The sequence below is a fragment of the Zingiber officinale genome, chromosome 3A, assembly GCF_018446385.1.
Source record: "Zingiber officinale cultivar Zhangliang chromosome 3A, Zo_v1.1, whole genome shotgun sequence".
NCBI lineage: Eukaryota > Viridiplantae > Streptophyta > Magnoliopsida > Zingiberales > Zingiberaceae > Zingiber > Zingiber officinale.
The window spans coordinates 19,450,007-19,473,147 of NC_055990.1; the positions used below are offsets into that span (position 1 = coordinate 19,450,007).

A 23,141-nucleotide genomic window follows, 5' to 3' on the forward strand; every position below is an offset into this window, starting at 1 on the left:
AAGGTGACTCGCAGCGATTTCGTTTAAAGAACCGAAAAGGAAAATTAAATACATAGAAAGAAACGAGGTACGGCCTAAGCCGGGGCATTCAGCATTTCTGACCCAGGCCGTTCATAGGTTCAAGATCACCTGGCCGGTTCAATTTTCGGTTTGAACCAATCTGTCCCTTCCCGTATATAATTACAACCCTAGCAGAAACAAGCTACGATCGAGTTCCGAAAGTCGAACATGCAGAAACGAGCGAATCGAGACGGCGGCTACGGCTGGCGGAAGAAGGCGACCGACGGGAAGGATCGCCTGAGGAAGAGGAACGAGCAGCGGTTGGGAGGGAAAGGCCTCTCGCTCGAAGCCTTCGCCAACGCCAAATCCAGGTCCTCCTCCGTCTACAACCCCGCCCTCATCAGTGAGTTCCTTCTCTCCCTTGCCTCCCCACCTTTTACCTCGAACTGATCGAGCTTCCTTGATGATTTGTTTGTTCAGTTCTAGAATGAGAACTCGATCGCCTTCATGTGGTAGCAAAAATTGCTCCGTTTAGGACTTCGATCTGTGGTTTTGTTGGTTTGGGGCTGTTGCGGTTGTTTTGATAGGATTTCTCGTTCCAATTGATATCTCTTGCCATGAGCATTCCTCCAAGCTAAGCATGAACAGAATTAAGGATCTTAAATAGTACTTTTGTCATAAAAAATAATGCGAATTTTCCAATCTAATATTCTGCAGCGGAAGAACTATCAAATTCCTTTGCTAGCATAGTAAGTAACCCATAAACACAGTTAAGGTTGTCTACTATGTGGAAGATAAGGGAAGGGGAAGGAGAGGAAGGGAGGGAGACTTGGTATTTGTCTACTTGCATGGGAGAAGGGAAGGACTGGGAAAATGGAAAAATTACCTTATGATCCCCAAGCCTAACAGCCCTCCCTTGCTAGCCGACTCGCCTGTTTTCGCCGTCCTCCACCTCCTGTTGGCTGCCCGAGATCACTGCACCTCCCTCCCTTATCCTTACCACTGCACCTCCCTCCCTTATCCTTACCACTGCACCTCCCTCCCTTATCGGCTCATGAGCCCGTCCACTCTCTCATTGCTTGTAAAAGATGCTACATCTTCCTCTCCCATCGACACACAAGTATATGCCAGCTCTTCGCGTGCAAAGATGCGCAAGGATGGAATTTCCATGGAATTTGCCTTCGCCTTATTTTGGGCGGGCTCAAAGTTTTGAGTTGATGCAGTTGAACTATTAAATCACTTACTTGGAAGCAAGATTTAGCTAGCGAGTTTCATTCCTCATTTTTTTTAAAGATTTTTTGTTTGGTTTCATCTGGAAGCTTCATATCCTGAGAGGCATTGGTAAGCTATACTCTCGCATACCTTGGGAGTTGTTTAGATTAATCTTGATCTCTTTTTTTTTTCATTTGTTTTCTTCTTTTGTAATTGTAGTAGGGTTTTTTTTATGATTGTTTCTAGTTGGACGAGATTTTTTTTATGCCTTGGACGAGTATTAACATGCAAAGCCATTTATTTTTTATGATTATAGAAAAACAAAGGGAGTTCTACAGGAATGCCAAACTTGTGAATAAGTACAAGAAAGAAGTTAAGCAAGAAAACATCTCCAGTCAACATCTGCCAACAACTTTAGATGACGAGGTATGTTGTGGTTGTTTATTCCTTTGGTTGTTTTGCATAATTAATGTATCTTTTTCGCCAATGAAACATGGTATCTACTTATGGTAATGATAATCGTTTGTACAAGCCTTTTGCTTTCTTATGGCATTAGAGAACAATTAGAATCATGGTTACCTAAATAGATAGAAAGTGTTCTCCAAGTGTTGAAAACACTTTCTATAACGTCTAAACACGTAATAATCATTGTTGGTTTATCCGCTATTATGTGAATAGGTATTGCAGGGGTCAGGTATCGCCTTTTTTTGGGTGCTACCTGCACTTAACTTATGGAGCACCTAAACTCATGGGTATCCACACTTTTAAGTGAATCGAAATCCAATCTGGCCAATTTGTATGCATAACTGGATATTTGGAATTGTTCATGTGCCCTCACATGCTTTATTTTTTTTTTTCAATATCTACTATCGTCCCTAAAGTGTTCCATGAAGGTCTATATTTTCTTTGTCGGCATGGTAATTTATAAATCCTGATTCTGAACTTTTTAATGGCTTTGCAGGAAGATCAAACTGAAAATCAGCAGATGCAAAGTAAAACAAAGAAGAAGACTTTCAGAAGCTTAAAAGAAGAGTATGAGAAGAAGCATGCTGAAGATGAGAAAGCCAGGATTGAAAGAGAGGTAATCATTCAAGCAAAGAATGAAGAGAGAGCGAAAAATGAAGCCAAAAGGAAGGCACAGAGGGAAAAGATGTTTAAGAAGACCCGATTCGGTCAGCCAGTTATGAAATACAGAATTGAGCACATCTTAGAAGGACTACTTGAAAGTTCTAAAAAGCAGGCATAGTAGAAAGGGTGTTTAAGAGGTCCAGTCGTGTCAAACGTGATGTTTAAGAAGACCAGTCTTGTTAGACGGTTGTGAAATACAGAGTTGAGCACATATTAGGACTACTTGAGAGTTCTAACATTAGGCTTATGTTTCTAAAGTTTCTGGATCAAAATGTTGCTCAACTGGTTTTGACTGTAATGTATTGTGTTAAAAGATTTCATATGATCCTGATTCCTTAGTCAGTAAACATTTCTAGGATTTGTTGTTGCTTCTACAATCTCTCTTTGACACTTTGATTAGAAAGCATACTTTGGTTTTCTTAGGTGAAAAGCGATCATGAAATAGAGAACGAACTATTTGGAATGACTGAAATAGACAAAAACAATAAGTATTCCTTTGTTAAAGTTAAGTAAGAGTGAGAACTAGGAATGTTGTAACAAAGATTATTATCACCATGTGAAATGAAACAAACAAAAGGTCATGTGCATTGCTTTCTGACTTATTATGTTTCAGACTTAATTACTGTAAGTCACCTTGATTTTATTACTGTGATAGTCTTGATTTTATCAACTGTGATAGTCGCCTTGATTTGAATATTACTGGAGAACATGGTAAAATTAGGTGTAAAATAGGTTAACTCATTCTATTAGTCCTAAGAACTCAGAAAAGCTTGTGAACTTGGGTTCCCATCCAAGAGCGGCGCGTGTTTTTGAGTTGTTCATCCTCTTCCCAAGGGGGCCATCACTTGCTGGTATGAAGTACGAGTTGAATGCATAACTAGAAATCTTCTGTACCTGAGAAGTGAATGATCTAAGAAACGTAGAAACTTACCAGTAAAACCCTGGAATTTGTTGCTAAATCTTCCACTCTGGTTCACGTAATCCATGATTTCCTGCCTGTGCACATGGCACTGAAGATATTAGACTGTGCAAATTAAAAAAAATGAAAAACAATTAAAATGCACAAACTGAGCCACAAAAATGAACAATTGTACTAAAATGACTTGAAAGATAAATATTACTATAATTAGACCTGGATAAAGGATGGTTGTCGCATCCAAGAAAAACTTGGCTGCGAAGCTTTTTTTTCATGATAGCCACTGAAAGGGAAGCTGCGTCCTGCCAACATCAAATAACATTTCAAGTCAATGAAGAACAAGAGCCTCAACAATTGGCCGACATATATTGTAAATAAGATTATATTCACAGCATAAGGGGATCTAGACTTTCGAAAACTTAGAAGAATATAATGATCTACATGTAGAGGCAGAAAAAAATAAATCGAGCTTGTTCTTGAAATTCATGAACATGGAGACCATTGTACTTTAAAGTTTGCTGAAAGGACGAAGCCTCATAGTTAAACTGGTGTCGCTAACCGAAACCAAGTAACTATTCTCGCATTATCTTATGGATGCAGTTTGCAATTTAAGAACACTACCCTCATAAATCACACCCACCAGGAAGATTTTACACACTTGCAACTTGATCAGTTTCTATTTTGAAGTAGCACAATCAAATGGGAAAAAAAATGAAAAAGAACAAACTGCTTCATCTGTAATGATTAGTTGCTGGTGACTGCAACATGCTTGAGCAAGACACCAAAGAAGCAAGGGAAAAAAACAAAAACAGACAAGAAGGGAAAGAAGTAGGACCTCATAATGAATAAGGTTTAATATGTGATCTGGGCGAGCATCAACAGTTCCTTTCCCCGACCAGTAGACATGAGCACCTTTATCTTCTTTGTATAAATAGTTAAGAACAGAAAATCACAAGATACCAACTATTGCAACTAATGAAAATCAGTGAAGTTGGTTTAATCTTGCAATAATTTTTAATTTCAGACTTAGTTAAAGTTTACTCTGATACCATGGAAAATTGCAGGAAGGATATATATAGCCCTGCTAGCCTCACCACACAGCCCCCAGCATCCAGAGTTTCTTTTTCTGCTCTTAGAAGGACATCAGTACGTGGGCTTTTCCCAACAGGCACCAGTGGAGAGTCCTACAGAAAAGGACAACGTATAAACGTTGAATAAGCACTCGTAGCAGCAATACAACATCAACAAAGAATAAAAAACATAGTGTTAGTTCAAACTGATTGTGGAGCACAAAATATTTAAACATATTCAACTTGTTGATATTTGCTTATTCTGGGGAAGGTGTTTCTAGTTCAACGAGTGAACCATTTATTTCCCCAAAAAATGTCAAATGGAATGTTTTGACATGAATTAATTATGTAACCAGAAACAAAGACAATCATCATTATTTTGGATGAAATACCTCATTGCAGAAACCATTATCACTGCAATCATATACAGCTGTGCTTGATGTAAACAGGAAAGAACCTTCACCACTCCAGTTTGACAATGCTAATCTGTGTGCCATCATTGCTCATCAGTCATGCATGTTATGCATTTTTATATCCTTTTCCAGTCTAGGGGAAAATATATGAATAAAATCATCCAAGAAGCTACATACTAATGAATCAAAGATCTTGAAGATTATCCATGTACCAAACTAGGAAGCATGAGAACATCCCATGAAAAAGTCCAATCTTGATTGCATACTAGATTTCATTATGGCAAAACACGTGCAAAATTGTCAATTGTTTGAGAATCTTCACTTCTATAGAAACTTGTAACCCTGATAAATGCTAACATGTCCATAAGCATTTATGAAATAGGATTATATTGTAGATGGTCTAGTAAGCTTGTGAGTAATCAAATGCCAAAACTGACATCTCAGGAGATACAAACAGTGTGTCTGAGATGCTTTCATGTAAACAGATGGTTATGATTTTATCCCACTGCATGCACGACAAGCATCATCATACAAAGTCATAGCAAAATTTAGTACTATAATCTATCATTGTCTCAACCGTTCATAGAACATTTCTCCTGCCATCCTGGACCAGGATGCTTAATTCAGCTCTAGCCTCTTACCTTTATATGCCCACAGGATTTTCTAGTGGTATTATGGAATAAGGAACTCCAATGTCTACTAATATGGATTTCTTGGTGTGCAAATCCTGGTCATTCGTTATTTTAAAACAATCACTCTAATACACTAGCCTTTCATACCCGTGTCTGACACTTTGAATAGACAACTGATAGGCACATCTAAAACAACTGTGTTGAACACTTGGATTCACATCCGTGTCAGTTACTTGTACTCAAGTCCAACCAGTATAAGCCCAAGGTAACTTAAGGATAACACTGCACTTGTTAATGATTTAAGTTAATAGCGACAAAAGTATTTGTCACATGCATGGTATCAAATCTGTGTTCAAGCAAATCTTGATAAGAACTTCTAGATTTATGCTAAACAAACCAATAGAGAATCATAGTGTTATCATTGTTCCTATTAACTTACAACATTACATGAATGACAAAAGTTCAAAAAAAAACAAAGAAAGGAAAAAGTCACAATGATAATTATCAAAATGCATTCCTCATTACGCTCATTAGAAGATACAGATCTGTATCTTCTAGAATATGAGAATCGTGAGACATGAAAAGCGGCTTTTGACCAAAACATAAAGAAACTTATGTTAATCATATAGATTTATGTCTTGCTTATCCGTTGAAACACCTTCTGAATATTTTTTTTAAAAAAAAAGTCTTAAATACTAGAAGTCTTTCTGCACCTGACATCACCAGGGTAATCAGTGGTTGGGTATGGAGGAGCACAGAATATAACATAAGGGAACTTGCAGTAAGGCTCCGATCCTCTCAATGAGGGAATTATACCACTTTTGATCAATTCATCATGATGATCAGTTGTCATTGTCTGTCCCCAAATCTGGCAATCTGGGTGTTCCTAATCACCAATGAGAAACAGCTTTACAAAGTAGTTGGACATTCTGAAAGTTAGCATCTATAGGACATTATGATAGTACTTGAGTTCTATTAAAATGAAAAATGAAACACAATGATGTACAAAAATTATAGATCCATCATATCTTAACCAGTGTTGTTGGATATGCAAGAAAAAAAATCAGTAGATTATTGTGGATATCTTATAAGAACAATAGCATTCATTCTCAGATGAAGAGTTGTGAAAGAATCGTATTGGACAAGTGACTCGCCAGATTGCCCTTCTGTTCAATTAAGTTAAACCACATGAAGGCAAAGTTTAATAGTAAACTTATGGCGATTGTGATATAAATTGTTGGAACTATTTCTACCAGTAGCAAAATTATGCTAGTGTATGACAGTCAGTAAAGATCACTGCTTACATTTGTTACAAAAAAAAAAAAAAAATTCAGTTCGCTTTGTAATCAGGCTAAATTGTTATATCACTCACCTCCAAATACAGAAAGGCCTGTAGCAGGATGAGAATTGGTAAAGACATGAGAGACTAATGAACTAACGACCATTAAGCTAGTTCATCTTTTTATAGAGATCAAAATTTGCAAACCCTTGTCTCAGTTCTAATCTAAAGGTTATCGCCCTCTGTGAGAATTGAAATATTTTGGAAGAAAAATTATTTATTAGGAAATATTGGAAATGTTTATATTGAATAATGGCAACCATAAGTGATGAGAGTTCAAATAATTTCTTCAATTAATTCAACCTACTTGTCGCCACTTTTCAGCCACAATACGACCAAGAACACCAGGGCCCACAATTAACAAATCATTCTTCCCAATAACGCCAAGAGATGTCTTTTTTAATCCAGGATTGATTGCTAGTCCTGAAACCATTAATTAGAAGCATATTTCAGTAGCCTGAAAATGTAAATGTATATTGAATATTAAGTCATGTTACACTCAACAGCTATGAATTTATTTTCTCTATAAACCAGGATAAATTAATTGCAAATTAAGATGTTTGATGGTTATATAAAGAACTGAGTTTAGGATGGTCAGAAAAAAAAAAAAGATTAAAGCCTGCTGGTCACATAGTTCCCTCTAGAAAACAAAATCATTGGTGGTAAGAGACTTTTCCTTTGTGACCAACAGATAGATATAAAAGGTTAAAAAAAAAGAATTTTATGAAACATCTATCATTTCAACAACCCACTTAGACCTCTGTGACCATGAAAGAAAACCAGACCTTCAAATTTTTTTTAGCTAATGACATATATTGTGCTATTTACACATATTTCATGCTCCTATGAGTTATGAATAGAACTCCCCAATTGAGTGTGCAAAGTATCAAGTGTTAAGAAGGTCTAATAATTGACCAGATCCTGATTTGTTGTGATGGAATCTAATTATTAAAATTTTATTCTGGAAACATCAACTGGTTTACTTGGAAAGATTGGTTCTTCAACAGTTTTCCAGCTCTCAACAAAAGTAAGATCTGTTGACTGTTTCCTTCAAAAGTAAGATAGAACAATATTTAGAAAACAATGATCATAGCACACAACTCTCAGGCTATTTAAGTTACTACTGTAAGAAGTACTGTTTTATACGACTAAAGAAAATTTCAGAAACAAAATCCAGAAGATATAGTTGAATCATATTCCCACTGGACCAAGTTTTCAACACTGAAACCGTTGCTATTAACTCAAAACAACAAGAAAACCCACTGCTTTGGAAGTATGGCTATAATTTAACCAATACGTGAGCAATAGTTTTGCATGATGGCAGAACAGTTGAAAACAATGACCATATAGCACAATTCAAGGGCCAGTTAAGTTACTACTGCAAGAAATACTGTTTTCGTCAACTAAGAAAATAAAATTCAGAAACAAAGTCCAAAGACAAAATCAAATCATGTTCCCAGTGATGAAGGTCTTTAACACTAAAAATATCCCAATTAACTCAAAATAACAAGAAAAACTACTTCAAATCAGTATGAATAGTCCAAGACCACACGGATAGACTTTAAGCAGCACGTGAGACACAATTTGGGCGAACACCCATTTTAAGATGCACACCTATCATGTCCTTCACACCAAACATGAGAACAGAAACACTGCAGCCATCTTAGCATTGTGACATACTCGATTCATTACAAAATGTAGCAAAATTGGAAAACAAACGACATCAACATGTCTCATAGCACAACGGGATATATTGTAAATCCTTATTCAAGAAGCGCCCTCCTCATCGACCAAATGATCGACAAATCCCGCTAACATGTTACAGAGGAAGGAAGAAAAGTACTGACCGAGAGTCGCCGAGGAGGTGAGATCCATCGAGATCGGTGGCCTCGGATTATGGAGGAGGAAGAGGAGGGGGCGGCGGGAAGCGAACGAGAAGGGAGAGCCAAGAGTGGAAGTCACTCCAAATCCAAATGTTATCTTTACAATAGACAATGATTTAGGTACTACTGCTGCCCTAGCCACCGTCCTACTACTATGACTATCCATAATTCTTTAAAAAAATAATAAATTTATAAATATTTATTAAGTTTTTAAATTCTTGTATCCTCTTGATTAAAAGAAATAAGATACGTATTGGCGTTTAGGTGAACAAACAAACGAGCTAAATTTTTTTCCTTTCCCTCGAGATATATACATAACTGTTGATGTTGGTTTATACAAATCAGTACTAATTATTGGTGTTAGTTAAAGATCAGTATCAATTGTTGATACTAATTTACGTAAACTAGTTCCTTTGCACTAGTAGTTGTTGTGTTGATTTATGCAAACTAGTACCTTTGCACCGATAGTTGTTGTGCTGATTTACACAAACTAGCACCAGCTACTAGTGCTAGTTTGTACCATGTTGATGTTGATTTGTACAAATCAGCACCAACAGAAGACCAACACCAACTACTGATGATGGTTTGTACCACATTGGTACTGATTTATGCAAACTAATATCACTATTGGTGTTGGTCTTTAAAGATCACGAGTGCTAACATAAGACCAGCACCAATTGTTAGTGCTGGTCTTTAAAAACCAACACTATTAAAAAAAATATAGATTCGTTGCATTAACGACCTCCTAATATCATCTCCACATATATGAAGGGAGGTAAATGTAAGTACATAAACGTTAGACGCATGATGGGGTAAACCATAGCACAAGTCGGTAGCTCCTAATAATCGAACCCTAACCATTACGCTAAAGATGTTATGCACTCACAATCTGCGCTATGCCCTAGGGGCAAACCAACACTGTTAAACATCAGTACATGTTGGTGTTAATCTTTAAAGACCAACACCAACAGAAAACCAATACCAACTATTGGTGATGGTACGTTGGAGTTGGTCTTTAAAGGCCAACTTCATCTTGATGTTTATTTATAAAAAATAATACTATATATATATATATATATATATATATTTATTTATTTATTTATTTGAATTAAAAATATTTATATCTGAATACTTGATTATTTAATCGAATCTAAAATATTTCCTCCATATTCGGATGAATACTACATTCCCATCGGATTTGGGGAAATTACCAGGGCATTTGCCAGATTTAGAATTAATTTAATTATTGCTCCAATAGAATTAATTTAATTATTATTTGATTGCATTCTGTTTTCAATTTAGTCCTATAACTTTCGTCATTTTTTGTTATATAAAATTTAATAGAGCTTACTCTATATTACAAGTTTATTAGTGGTTAAAGTGGTACCAGGGTTATTGTGTCGTGGTAGTATATTCAGATTATCATCTAAGCATCTATGGTTCGATTTAGAGCTATGATATATTTATAGAAATTTATTCTTTAAATAGGATGTGTAACCAAATGATTCTGAGCTTCTAGACTATTTGTCATATGTGCTTTCTGATTTATCATGATGATCAATAAAAAATTCCGTGAGACTTAATCGATCATTTCTAAAGTTAGCCAACTAATTGAGTTTATCATTTTTTTATTAGTGATTAAAGTGCTAAGATTTAATAGAGCTTACTATTCAAAATTTAATCTAGATTGAAGTGTCAAGTTTTGATTAATTATGATTTTCTATGTTGCATTAAATTAACAAATCTTGCATGCTTCTTAGAGCATGTACATTGGACTCGAAATCACTTATCCCAAGTGGTAAATATGGAGATATATATTATACATGGAGATATATATTATTTGAGTTCTAGGTTTGAGTTTTCTTAATAACAAATAAATTTTCGTGTGAAGAGGTCTGTTGACTGAGGTGTTATCTCAACAGTAGGCTCTTATTAACACAGTGATATTATACTTCCAAAAAAAATTTTTAGGAGGTTTTCTGATATGGAGCCTTTTTGGCGGTAGGATTGGTCATTATAAAAAGTTTATCTGGACAGTTTGTTTCATTCTCGAGGCTATGGTGCTATGATAGATCATCTAAGTTGTCATATTCACTGGCGGAGCCAGCCTAGGGGACCTACCCGGGCTGTGGACTACGAGCGCTCAACGTCCCGGGCTAACTTCCACTATTTTTCATTTTTTTCTCTTTCTCTACAGCAAATTCAAGCTGTCTTTTTCTTTTTACTGCATTGGTACCTGGGCTGCAGCCCGGGTACTTGTGAACCTGGCTCCGCCCTTGGTCACATTGGCACCTGAGATTTGATTCACAGCTATAGCGTATTTGTAATAATTTTTCCTCCAATGGAAGTGACAATCAAAGGATGTTGTGTTCTTAGGCTGGCCACAATGGCGGATCCAAGAATTCAAGTATGAAGGGGCGATCATGATAAATAAGGGACGGTACCTTCCATCTTCACCGGTGGAACCCCATAATAATGGATGGTGATATGTTATCTAAAGAGGTGATATATATTACTATTTAAATTAATACATATACCCTTGATTATTGAGGAGATGGAAGGGTATTAATTACTAGATCATATATAAAATCAGGATAATGATGTTTATTTCTAAAGTTAATTGTAACGCTAAAATGGAATTCACTACCTATTTTTTATACAGCACAAGGAAAAGTTATGTTACAATTGCAAGGCTGGTTCTGGTTGAGAATATATTTTCTATCTAATTAATCATGACTCAATAGATAGAAAATATGTTCAATTTTAATTAAATGATATTAAATTTAAGAAGAATTATATTTGATTTTAGATTTTTTTTTTTTTTACCTAAAAATAAGAGGGATTTTGGCTTTCAAGGTCTTGACGAGCATGGTATGGTATGGCATGGTTTAAGGTAAAAGTTGGTATTGTAAATTGGGAGGAAAAGAATGAGTATCAATGGATTTTAATTAAAATGGAGAACAATAAAATAAATTGGTGTCTATATGAAGCTAAAGCAAATAAATATGTTTGATCAGATAGTTAAAATAACATTTTTTCTAATCTAGGAATCGAGGGCAAAGTTTCAGTTGTAATTAAGGATTTTTAAACAATTTACCGTTTATCCTATCGTTTATCATTTCACCGTACCATAAAAACAAAAAACCGTGCGTTATCATAAACTATACAATAACTGTTTACTTAGATAATTTACATAATTAAAAATTTTAGTTTATATAATCTTAGACAACTGATGTTTTTTTTAGAAATTTAAATTAAATAACTTTAAAAAAAAATACACATGTATATCAATTTATATCGCCCTACATTTTATCCTAAATTTTGCAAATTTATCCGTATCAAAACGGAAATGTAAAATTACTATCATTTAATCTCATAATCACAAATTCGAATAGTAAATACAATAGCTGTCAATTAAAGTTGTATCTATCAAATTAACTCGATCCATCTTATCAAATAATTTAAATAGATTAAATTGAAATTTTATCAATTAATTTAAAAATATGTTTAAATAAATTAGCCTACGCAGGTTATAGATCCCGATAGTCAGTTTATGATGGACTTAGTTGATTAAGAAGATTTTTTTAAAAAATTTTCAAATTAAACTGTCAAAATTTTAAGATTTTAATTTTTTTTTTAATGAACTCGTGGATGTTTATTTTTTAATGGACTTTGACAGGCCGATCCATCCCGCTAGAGATCGTCTAACAGCTGTGTGTGCAATGCAACTTTCAAAGTTGCGTACATAGCTAATATGACACTAGGACAAGAATTTCGTGCACGACGGTCCTTTGTCAATACTAAATAATTATCAATCATATTCGTGTGATAAATGAATGAAAGTAGGAATTGACTGAAAAAGTTAAAAGGAAAAAAATGGAAAAAATACTTGACGATAAGGAATGTTGATATCGTACCATCTATGATATTGTTGAAAAATTATTATAGGTATGGAATTAGTTTTAATATAGTTAACTAAGTTAAAATAAGTCATGTTGATCCTTATATTTAAGTGTACAGAATCTTAAGAATATAAGAAGACAAGTGGAAGACGTAACTAGCGAGAATGATGGCACATGAAAGGAGCCGACGATAAGAAATGTTAAAGATTTTATATCGCACCATCTTTGATATTGTTGAAAAATTATTGTAGGTATCCAGATTAGTTTTGATATAGTCAACTAAGTTAAGATAAGTAATATATATTTGATCCTTGTGTCTAAGTGTGTAGTAGTTTAGGAATACAAAAAGTCGAGTAGAAGACGCAATTAGCGAGAAGGATGATATGGGAAGGGAACTGGCAGGCTCGGTGCATCCGAGGGACGATGTGTTATAGAAAAGTACATCGACGGATGAGAAAGACGTGTGCGGTGTTCGAGGGACGAGAAGCCGGAAAGAAAATCTGCTCGAGGAGAAGGTCTGAGTTGAGTTCGGGTGAGTTCAACTTTGAAAGGCCGGATGATCACCCAAGCGACTAGAGATGAGACAAGCGATAGGAGAAGATGTCGGGTGAGTCAGCATTGGGCTAACTGGTCCGGATGCTCAAACCACCAAGGTGCCCAACATGTGCCTCATCGCAGTGGAGCGCTCTTTGGCTCCACGTCAACAATGGCCCGAACGCCCAAAGGGGGTCCAAGCGCCCGAACATGAAAAACTTCATCTTCAAGCCGTTGTGAAGTTATTATGTGGAGATAACATTCGCCACACTGAGGGCACCCATAAATGCCACATCAACAATGACCAATTTCAACCAATTAACTATAAATAGAGTCTTGATTTTCTTCATTTGCACAACACGAGTTAACAAACTCTAAGCTTTCATTTCTAAGTGTGTAGTATCTTTTAACTTCTACAAGAGGTTTCTCTGTCTATATCAAAGGAGATTTTTAGTAATCTTCCACTGTTTTAGATTATCAATCTTTCCTATTACAAACCAATTAAAACATTCTTGTCTCTTCTTTAACTTATGTTTACTTTATTTGTTAAATTAACTTGTGTTTGTCTTTGCTAAACTTAAAAGCAAAAGAAAGTATAAATTTGACCGCACCGGATTCAACAATTATTACATTAACAACAAATATATGCTTATGTAAATTAAAATATTCAACCAAGAAACAAGGCATGAAATCTTATGCAATCGTCAAATGTACGAGAGCTTTACAGAAATGGATAATAGTCGATATAAAGATATAGAAAGAGATGAGACATCAAGAACCAACATGCCCAACAAGTTTTCCATATGACATGAAACATGCATATTTTAGGCAAATTTTCATTAGATATTTTTTCACCAGGCACCTCCCTCGAACATCAGTCAACGATTAATCGTAGCTAGCATTCAGAAACTTCAGCAACTCATTGCGGTTGCTCTCAGCCATCTTGTCTTCCTTTGACTTATCAAGCTTCAGGAGAACCTAGACAAGTAAGCCATATCAACAACACATCGAAATTGCTTGACAACAAACTCACACATTTCTCACTTTTTTACCGGAGATGGCACTGCGTCGGACACCATCTTCATTGTCACGGCCAAGGAACTTAAGATTTGGAACCAAAAAATGAAATGGCAATGAGGCCGTAAGAGAGGGAGGAATGAGAATAAAGGTTGATGAGGTTGGTTGGGGTAGTAGTACCTTGGATAGTTGGACAGGACAGCTACAACGTTCAGTTTGCTGTTTCTGTATGAAACTCCCATTGCCAAAGAAAAAAAATGCAAAAGCCAACCCAATCACCATCACCCATTCACAGGCCCCAGCTCCAATATCAAAGAGCCAACCAAAAAGGGGCAGCAAATACCATAAGCTTACAGGCAATTACCAAGAAGAAACAAAAATGTGAATCTATGTTAAGTACCGAGAACGCAACAACCTACCTCTTTATGTTTATGCTTTGGATCCTTGTTCCTATACTTCTTTCTCCTCTCTTTATCCTTGGGCTAATAAAGATGTTAAAACTTGCCAGTCAATCTGTGAATATACATGTATACAACCAGTGGTAGAGTTTACCTTCTTAGACCTCTCATGTTTGTGCTTCTTGCGGTGGCTCTCGCCATCAGAAGTAGTTTCATCACTAAAGTCAAACAGGAATCGGAATAAAATTGACTATTTAAAGAGATGATGCACACCAAATGATTTATACCAATTTTTCTGGTACAAAAGCATGTTACAGAAGAAAAAGAAAGAAAAAGGGAAACTGCAAGATTATTGCCAAGAGAAATCATTTGCACACTTGGGCAACCTAGTGCGACAAATCTACAAAGACAATAATTTTTCAAGTTCATTGATCTTGAGTAATTAATTATTCAGGCATCCCAAGCTTTATGTGGAGCATCAAGGACTTGACATGTGGTTCTGTTATTTGGTAGTTGTGCTACTAACAAATAATCACACAACAAACACAAAAGCATACATAGACCTAGACCAATTAATATAAGTAGACAAAGAGTGAATAAGGATAATGATCCGCAGTTAGAAATTCCAATTCTTCCTCCTTGGATAGTTCTTTATACCCCCTTGAGTTATCCTCCTCATACACCATAAGAAGAAGAGAGGCATGGGAGATTGCCAAAGTACCGTAGAAGAAGACATCCTAACTCCCAACACATTTTCCACTCCAATCGGCCACATTTGACAATTAGCACTAGACATGGGCTTTGATGCAAAAAATCAAAAGCCTTCTACAAGAGGTTTACGTAGGATCTTGCAAAACAGCAATTAGATGTCCAACAGCAACGCCACCCAATCACAATGAGAATCTCACATGAGCACAAAGATTGAGGATGAGTCCTCACCCACCTGAATGAACCAACCACACCCAAGATTTGATCAGAAGCAGCCAAACTACCACAAGGACAACCTTGGGGATTAGGACATGCTCCTATGCATTACTCAAAGTTGGGTTTAACCGACAACAACAGCACCAGCAATCCTGTGGTGTGGGAGTACAAGCACTACTTGTGCCAGTTATTGAATAAGTTATCACACTGAGATAAGACACCCAACTCTGTTTTTTTAACAATTAAACTTCAGTCGTCCAAGACTGAACCTCAGAGAAGTGTAAAGGTTTGTCACCTACATTTAAACCGCTGACAAAGGAAGTCACCTCAGCCAAATATCAAAATAGCAACAAACTAGGGTGATCTCTGATAATAGAGCCAATTTGATGGACCTCTTGCTAGAGAAGGTATCTGCCAATGAAAAAAATAAGTAATTCACTGGTGTTCTGTACAACTCCTTCTAGGTTGAGGTGCAAGTCCATTGACCAAGGTGCCAAATGGAGACTATGAACTTACCAAGATATATGAATGTTATATTGGTCCAATTTCCAACACTCCTAGCATGGTGCCAAGAGACTCCACAGGGACCTTCCATGAAGTGCCTTGTCCTTGTAATGGCCAAGAAGAGCTAAGGAGCTAATTCTTCAACTGTGAGCCATTCATCACAACTCACACATTGCATTGGCTTGAAGGTACTGAAAGGACTATATGGAAGAAGAGTGGAGGCACCAACTGGATCCAATAATTCACAATCCAAGACATCACATAAGCGCAACCACCCTGAACAATACAAGCACAAGTTTACATTTTTCAACAACACAAATGAGGGTCCTTATTGACATCAGAATTACATAATTTCATTGGTTTGATCATTGCGGAGTGACTATGGTCTACACCTTGTACAAGAGGAATGTGCCACTATTGTGATGCGTCCTCCTTTGTTAAGGGGCAGAATTGGCTAAGCACCCTCGGTCTATCCGATGAAATATCAAAAAACATCTGACATGGGGTCAACTGACACTGCTGGATATGACTCTAAACATGAATTGTGCAATCTCAACCACCTACTTTAGGTAGGTCATGCAATTAAAAAAAGTCATCTTAGGTTGCAACTCTTGTAGTGTTTTTTTACCAAACTAACCGATAATAGAAAATCCATGGAATCAATACCAGAGTAGATATCACTGTACTTGAGTGTTTCAAAAAAAAAAAAGATCAACACGAAAGAAGATTTGTCCACAACACCAATTCATTGACAAGGTAACAGATAAGAGAATCTCAATGTTGATTTGGAATCCGAATTGGTGCTAAGAACTACAGGAAAAACAAACATGATTAAAGGCTTTATTAATAGTGTAACTATACTTATTAACTGAAATACTTTGCGTTATCAAAATGGTAAAAAAAGACTGCATACACAAAACCATCTAACTGAAAGGATACTAGATCCATTTCGAGTAAAGAATTCATTCGATCAATAGTCTTTAAATAAATTACCCAAATCTATCAACAGGTTAAGCTTACGACAATCTTCGAATTGTACCAGATCATGATGTTAAAAAACATAGAGACTACTGCAACTACCTGATCAAAAGAACTGGCCCTCGATCCTTAATGTGACCACCTGTACCCATTGCTGTAGGAACGAGAGGAGTCGTCGCTGGGAGATCGACGGTAAGATCGCTGCCTTCCCCACGGCGGTGCCCAAGGCGTCGGCGATCGCGACGATGAATTACTCCACATAAATATATAATAACTCCACATATTACAAAAAGATAAAATCAAATTAATCGAGACGAAAGACCGAATTTAAAATTTTAATTCGATTAATTTAATTTTTTATTTTTTAAAAAATTTAGTATAGATTTACAATAAATCCATCAAAAGAAATTCACAGCAGGCCAATGCAAATCAAATCGGTAAATAAGAAAGAAACCTAATCTGGGAGATGACATTGTTGAGATCTCGACTGTGTGGGTGCTACTGCCATGGCTGATGCTTCTATATCGGTTCGACCGATCAATCAAGCAGTAGCAAGTGACAAGTATCTACGGCCTTGTAAGAGAGAGATTGCGGAAAATTCATGGATCGGATCGGTAGATCAAGATCGAATCCAATGTTGATGGAAGTGACCAACATCATAGAATTCACTAACAGGATTCATTAATTCAACGGGTTAGACACTAGACTGATACCCTATAACTAATTATCCTCTGTCAATTAAAAAAAATATTACGAGGTCCCTCTTTTATTATGTTTATTGACTTTTGTCTTACGGGTGTAGTGTAATATAGTGTAGTGATAAAATATTAAAAATAAATAAATAAAGAGGATTATGGTTCAAATTCTAAATAGAACAAATAAGATGTGTTTTGCATTTATTCGATTGATTATGGTTAATCAACAAAAAACTTCTGTGTGATTAGACCAACTATCTACAATTCTTTTTAAGGCCTGGTATAATTTTGTTGGGCCTTAAATGAGTCTCCAAGATAATTATTAAATTAAGTTTATAATTTGCGCTTCTATTTTTAATATTTCATTTTTGTTAAATGTAAGGGATCAGGATACGTGATATGTTTATTTCTTCGTACATAGAAATTGTATTTATGGTCACAATAAATGAAATTTTATTGATGTGAAATGTTGAATTGTCACTGATCCGGTATAAAATCTTTGGGTTTTGGAATACCGATGGACCAATTGTAATGTGGACCAAGTCATCATGACCAAAAGAAAGAAGGGTTGTTAGACCTCCAAAAAAAACCAAGAATAGGGAGCCGAGAATCTCCGAAAGTCCTTTGTCAACAATGCATGTAAGGTTGCTAGAAGACAAGAAAAGAGAAATAGAGCATTAGAGAAACAACCAGGGATGCCCCAACCTTCCACTCTGATGCTAAGTTGGATTTTCAGTGATGGAAATGCAGAAGATAAATAGTGTGTAAGTAAATGTGTGTGCCTACCTTGATCTGTATGGGCGGAGCTTTTTATAACTTGAAAGAGGGAGATGTTACATTCACGACTATTAGAGAGATGATGTGTTTCTGATAGGATGTTGTATCACAGTAAGAACAATGTCCATTTATCGTATCAGAAGGTCTCATCAATCATATCTGGCAATGTAGAAGATCTCGTGGGGTCATACTACGTCCGCCATGCTGCTCCACATGTTACGTCAGTCCACATACTAAAATGTTTGAATATTTGGGTCTAGGAGAGGCGTCGGTCGGAGAGGAGGTGAGTTGAAGCGTCCAAGAGGCAGAGCCAATTAGACGTGAATTGGATATCCGGTCAGGGGAGTTGAGCCCCTAGAATATTTGATTGGGGAGTTGGGCCCCTAGAGTATCCAATCAAGGAGCTAGGCCTAGGAGTATTTGATTGGGGAGCTAGGCTCCTAGAGTATCTAATCGGGGAGCTGAATGGAGCGGTGAATCTGCAAGTCAACGAAACACAGTGGCAGCAAGGGCTTGGAGGCATGATCGAAGATGGAGGCTTGGAAGTCGAAGACGGTGATAGGGTGGTGTGAGGGAGCACTGGTGCTCTGTGAGTCGCAAGACGACGAACACGGCTTGGGAGGTCGGCTGACAGAGGGTTGGTGGCGAGGGAGGAAAGGAGAAATCGAAGAAAAGGGTCCCCCCTCTTGGCAGCATCATCGTCTAACCCCAAAGAAAAAGGGAGTCATTGAAATGACCAAAATACCCCTCATCCACATGGTATTATCTTCATGTCATATTACGAGCCTCCTTTTCAAATCTAATCGAAGGAGATGCAAGTCTAACTAACTGGACTCTTATATATGTTATGGTGAATTGCTAGCATGAGAGTGCCCACAGTCGATGAAGCTAAGCAAAGCAATGGATTGAGGGAATGAAACCCTAAGAGTTGTAGGGAGCAGAGCCCTGAGAGTTGTGGAGAGCAGAGCCCTGAGAGTCGTAGGGAGCGAAGGTGACATCGAAAGAGCAACTATAGTGATGCTGAGCGAGTGGTAGTAGCAATGTTGAGCTTGCGGTGGTGAAGGTGGTAATGAGCGAGTGACTATGTCGATGTCTAGCAAGCTACCATAGCGGTGCCAACAAGCGACCTCGATAGTAGTGTTGGGTGAGCGATGGTGAAGGTGGTATCGAGCGAGCAACTGTGTCAATGTCGAGCGAGTGGTCGTGTCGATGCCGAGCAGGCGACTGAGTGGATTCTGAGCGAGCGACAGAGCAAATGCCGAGTGGATGGTTGAGAGGATGCCAAGCGGGTAGTTGAGCGAATGCCAAGTGGATATTGTTGGATCGTGAAACGTCGATAGAGGGGGGCGTGAATATCGATTCGAAAAACAACGAGTATAAACGCAGCGGAATAAGAAAATTGAACACAGTGGATTTACTTCGTTCAGAGCCTGTGACGACTCCTACTCGAAGGCCCGTACTCCGTGAGTACTTTCGTTGGGCAATTCACTAGCAATTCGAAATATAGATTACAAGTTAAGTACAATATTGCTAATAAGGAAAAATTACCGACAATAAAAAGACTTAGACCAGAAAGGAAAAGCTTGTCGGAGATCGCAGCGCAGCAGGAGCACAAGGAAGCAGATTCTTCGTTCTGAGAGTTGTGTCCTTGAAGCTTGCTCACCCCCTCCTTTTATAGCCCTTTGGAGGGGTCTCCAAAGCTTATCAGATCCCAAAAATTCAATCAGATGAGGAGAGTTCGAATCTGGCTGATCCGAGTCGTCTCCAACTACTTGTTTGACACAGTCATCTTCCGAAGGTCATAACTTTTGACTCCGAACTCGGAATCAAACTCTGTCAGTTGCTACGCGTGCAAAATTTGAAGCTCTACATTTGTATCTACAAAATAGAGTTATAAAAATATATGTATAGACATTTTATATAGATTTATGAGTTAGGTCCTGTCTTCCCGAGACCAGAACCTAGTCAGGGTCTCAATTTAGGGATCCAAAATGGACCTAAACTGGACCGACGCCTACTGTCCCTTAATTGGGATGCGTCCTCACAGTCACTCTCCTCCAGTGACTTACCTTTACTTACCTGCTAGACGTTCGTTTAGCCCTTCGACCCGTCTGGACTTTGTGCTAGCTATCCGGTCAGCCCGTCGACCTAGCTGGACTTCGTGCCAAGCGTCCGGTCAACCCGTCGACCCGCTTGGACTTCGTGCCAGATATCTGGTCAGCCCGTCAACCTAGATGGACTTCTCGCCAAGCGTCCGGTCAGCCCGTCGACCCGCTTGGACTTTGTGCCAAACATCCGGTCAGCCCGTCGACTTGTCTGGACTTAGCCTGCATACTCGATCAAAGCATTAGATAACGACAAACCTAACTTAACCTATTTGTCATTCATCAAAATCTGGGTTAAATCGTTAGTGCTAACCGCACCAACAATCTCTCCCTTTTTGATGGAATGACAACCTGGTTAAGTTAGTGAAAACATATGCAAGAAAAAACAAGTAACAACATGCATTTATGTGGTTTTTAAGTTAGTTTGTATTTTCAGTTTGGTTTAGCTAACTTAACCACCTAACCCTCCCCCTTTGGCATTCATCAAAAGTAAGCATGGATTAAGTAAGCATAAATACATACTTCAGACAAAGTAAGAAATAATGTCAAGTTAATCTGGGGGAGTTTAAAACATAGATTATTTTGCTTTTATTTCTTAAATCTTTGAAAAAAAACTAAGTCTTGAAAGATAGCTGATTTATAACTTTGTAATTTTGAAAGATAGCTAATTTTTCAAGTATAATTTTTAAGGTCAAAGTTAAAAATTCAAGTTTTCAAACATAAGTTTTTTAAAAAAATCACTTTCTAAAATAATTTTCAAAACTAAGTTGATAGTAATTTTCAAAACTAATTTTGTCAAATCAAATTGTCAAAATTAAGTACGACCAATTTTTCAGAACGTGATTCAGGGTTATTTTCAAAAAGAAGTGAAGTTAAATCGAATTCAAACATTAAGAAAAACGATTTTGAACTTTACTTTTAGTTTTCAAAGTTTGTCACAACTAATTTTGGTAAAGTAAGATCACATTTTTGGAATTAAAATCAAAATAATGTTTCAAAATGAAGTAGTAGGAGTTTTTAAAATAATTTTGTAAAATTCTTTTTCCAAAATTAAATTTTCAAAGTTTAACGTACTAATTTCAAAACCATGATTTAAAATATTTGAAAATCTCAGTTTTCAAAGACTAAGTAGAATCGAATTTTCAAAAACTGAGAAGATATTGTTTTCCAAAACCTAAGTAATTTTGAACTTTAAAGATTTTGATTTTATTCCTCCCCCTAAACCTGACATCAAGTCAAATGTCTAACCAGTTAGTTACTGACTGACTGTCAGAACACAATAGTTTTCACTAGGTTAGTCAAGTTAAGTTTAAATTGAATAACTTAACTTGATTAATGTATATCTTGTATTTAACACCCAGACTTATATTGATGCACTGCAATAAACATCTTAAGTCTTAGGCAAGTGGCCTATGCATCTCACCCCTTTTCTATATTTGTCAAACACAAGCAAGGTAAGCCTAGGGTGTTGGTGAGATGCTAAAAAACTAGTCCTATAGGTACATGCTTTCTAAGGAGTTTGAACTAGTCTAAGGCTAAAACTGTTTAAAAATCTAAAAATAGGGAAGTTTTTGAAAAATAAGAATAGAAATAATTTTAGCCTAAAAAATAACCATTTTTGAAAATAATTTTGTAATTTGAAAATCCTAGTCTATTAAACATATTCCTAATTTTCTATGTAAATTACTAAATTCACTTTCAGGGAGTGGTTTGGTAAATATGTCGGCTAAATTTGACTTGGACTCAATGTATTTGAGTTCAATATCACCTTTAGTGACATGGTCCCTAATAAAGTGGTGCCTAATTTCAATGTATTTGGTTCTTGAATGATGCACTGGATTTTTTGTTAAATTAATTGAACTAATATTGTCAATTAAAACTTTTACATTTGTGATATTTAAGTTGAAATCTTTTAAGGTGTGTATCATCCATAATAATTGGGCTACACATTCTCCTATGGCTATGTATTCTGACTCAGTTGTAGATAGCACAACACAGTGTTGCTTTCTACTAAACCAGCTAACAAGTGATGGACCTAGTAGTTGACATCCACCACTTGTGCTTTTGCGGTCTAATTTGCACCCAGCATAATCTGAGTCAGAATACCCTATTAATTCAAAGTTGGTGGTCCTAGGATACCAAATTCCTACATTTGTTGTTCCTTTAAGGTATCTAAAAATTTTTTTGACTTAAGTCAAATGGGATTCTTTAGCACAGGTTTGGTATCTAGCACACATACTAACTGCAAATAAAATATCAGGTCGGCTTGAAGTTAAGTAAAGTAGACTACCTATTACACTCCTATAATACTTTAGATCAACTGGTTTTCCATTTAGGTCATTGTCTAAGATTGTGTTTATTGCCATGAGTGTGATTTTCTTGAGGTTGTTCTTCTTCTTCATGATTTAAGGGTTGATTGGTTTCTTCTTGATTACCTTGAGTGAACTCAATTGGTAGGAGTTGGGGTTCACTCTTATAGTTCTAGGGGGTTGATTTTCTCTTTCTATAATTCCATTTTGTTGAGGGGTTTTAGGGCACGAAAATTCGTGATGGTAGTCATTTTTAAGACAGAATTTGTTAAAGTTATGATTTTTAAATTCTCCCTCATTGTCACTCCTAATTCTTTTAATTTTAAGATCTTTTTCGTTTTCAATTTGTTTGCAAAAGTTTGTAAAGATTCCAAAAGTTTCATCTTTATGTTTTAAGAATTTTAC

The 23,141-nt window shown here is 36.6% G+C and overlaps 2 protein-coding genes across 2 annotated transcripts; one reads left to right on the plus strand and one right to left on the minus strand.

Moving 5' to 3' along the window:
* The first annotated feature begins 32 nt into the window (after positions 1–32).
* On the plus strand, positions 33–2,687 carry LOC122051257. Its single transcript, XM_042612280.1, has 3 exons — positions 33–403; positions 1,529–1,638; positions 2,174–2,687. Exons 1-3 carry the CDS (start codon positions 229–231, stop codon positions 2,456–2,458), a joined length of 570 nt encoding a protein of 189 aa, XP_042468214.1. The 5' UTR covers positions 33–228; the 3' UTR covers positions 2,459–2,687.
* Positions 2,688–2,955: 268 nt separating this feature from the next.
* Positions 2,956–8,759, minus strand: LOC122050239. Its single transcript, XM_042611162.1, has 9 exons — positions 8,558–8,759; positions 7,018–7,133; positions 6,085–6,257; positions 4,719–4,812; positions 4,330–4,440; positions 4,092–4,181; positions 3,473–3,558; positions 3,272–3,336; positions 2,956–3,188 (listed from the first exon to the last, which is right to left on the minus strand). The coding sequence occupies exons 1-9, from the start codon at positions 8,757–8,759 to the stop codon at positions 3,079–3,081; spliced, it is 1,047 nt and encodes a 348-aa protein (XP_042467096.1). The 3' UTR covers positions 2,956–3,078.
* Between the last annotated feature and the right edge of the window lie 14,382 nt (positions 8,760–23,141).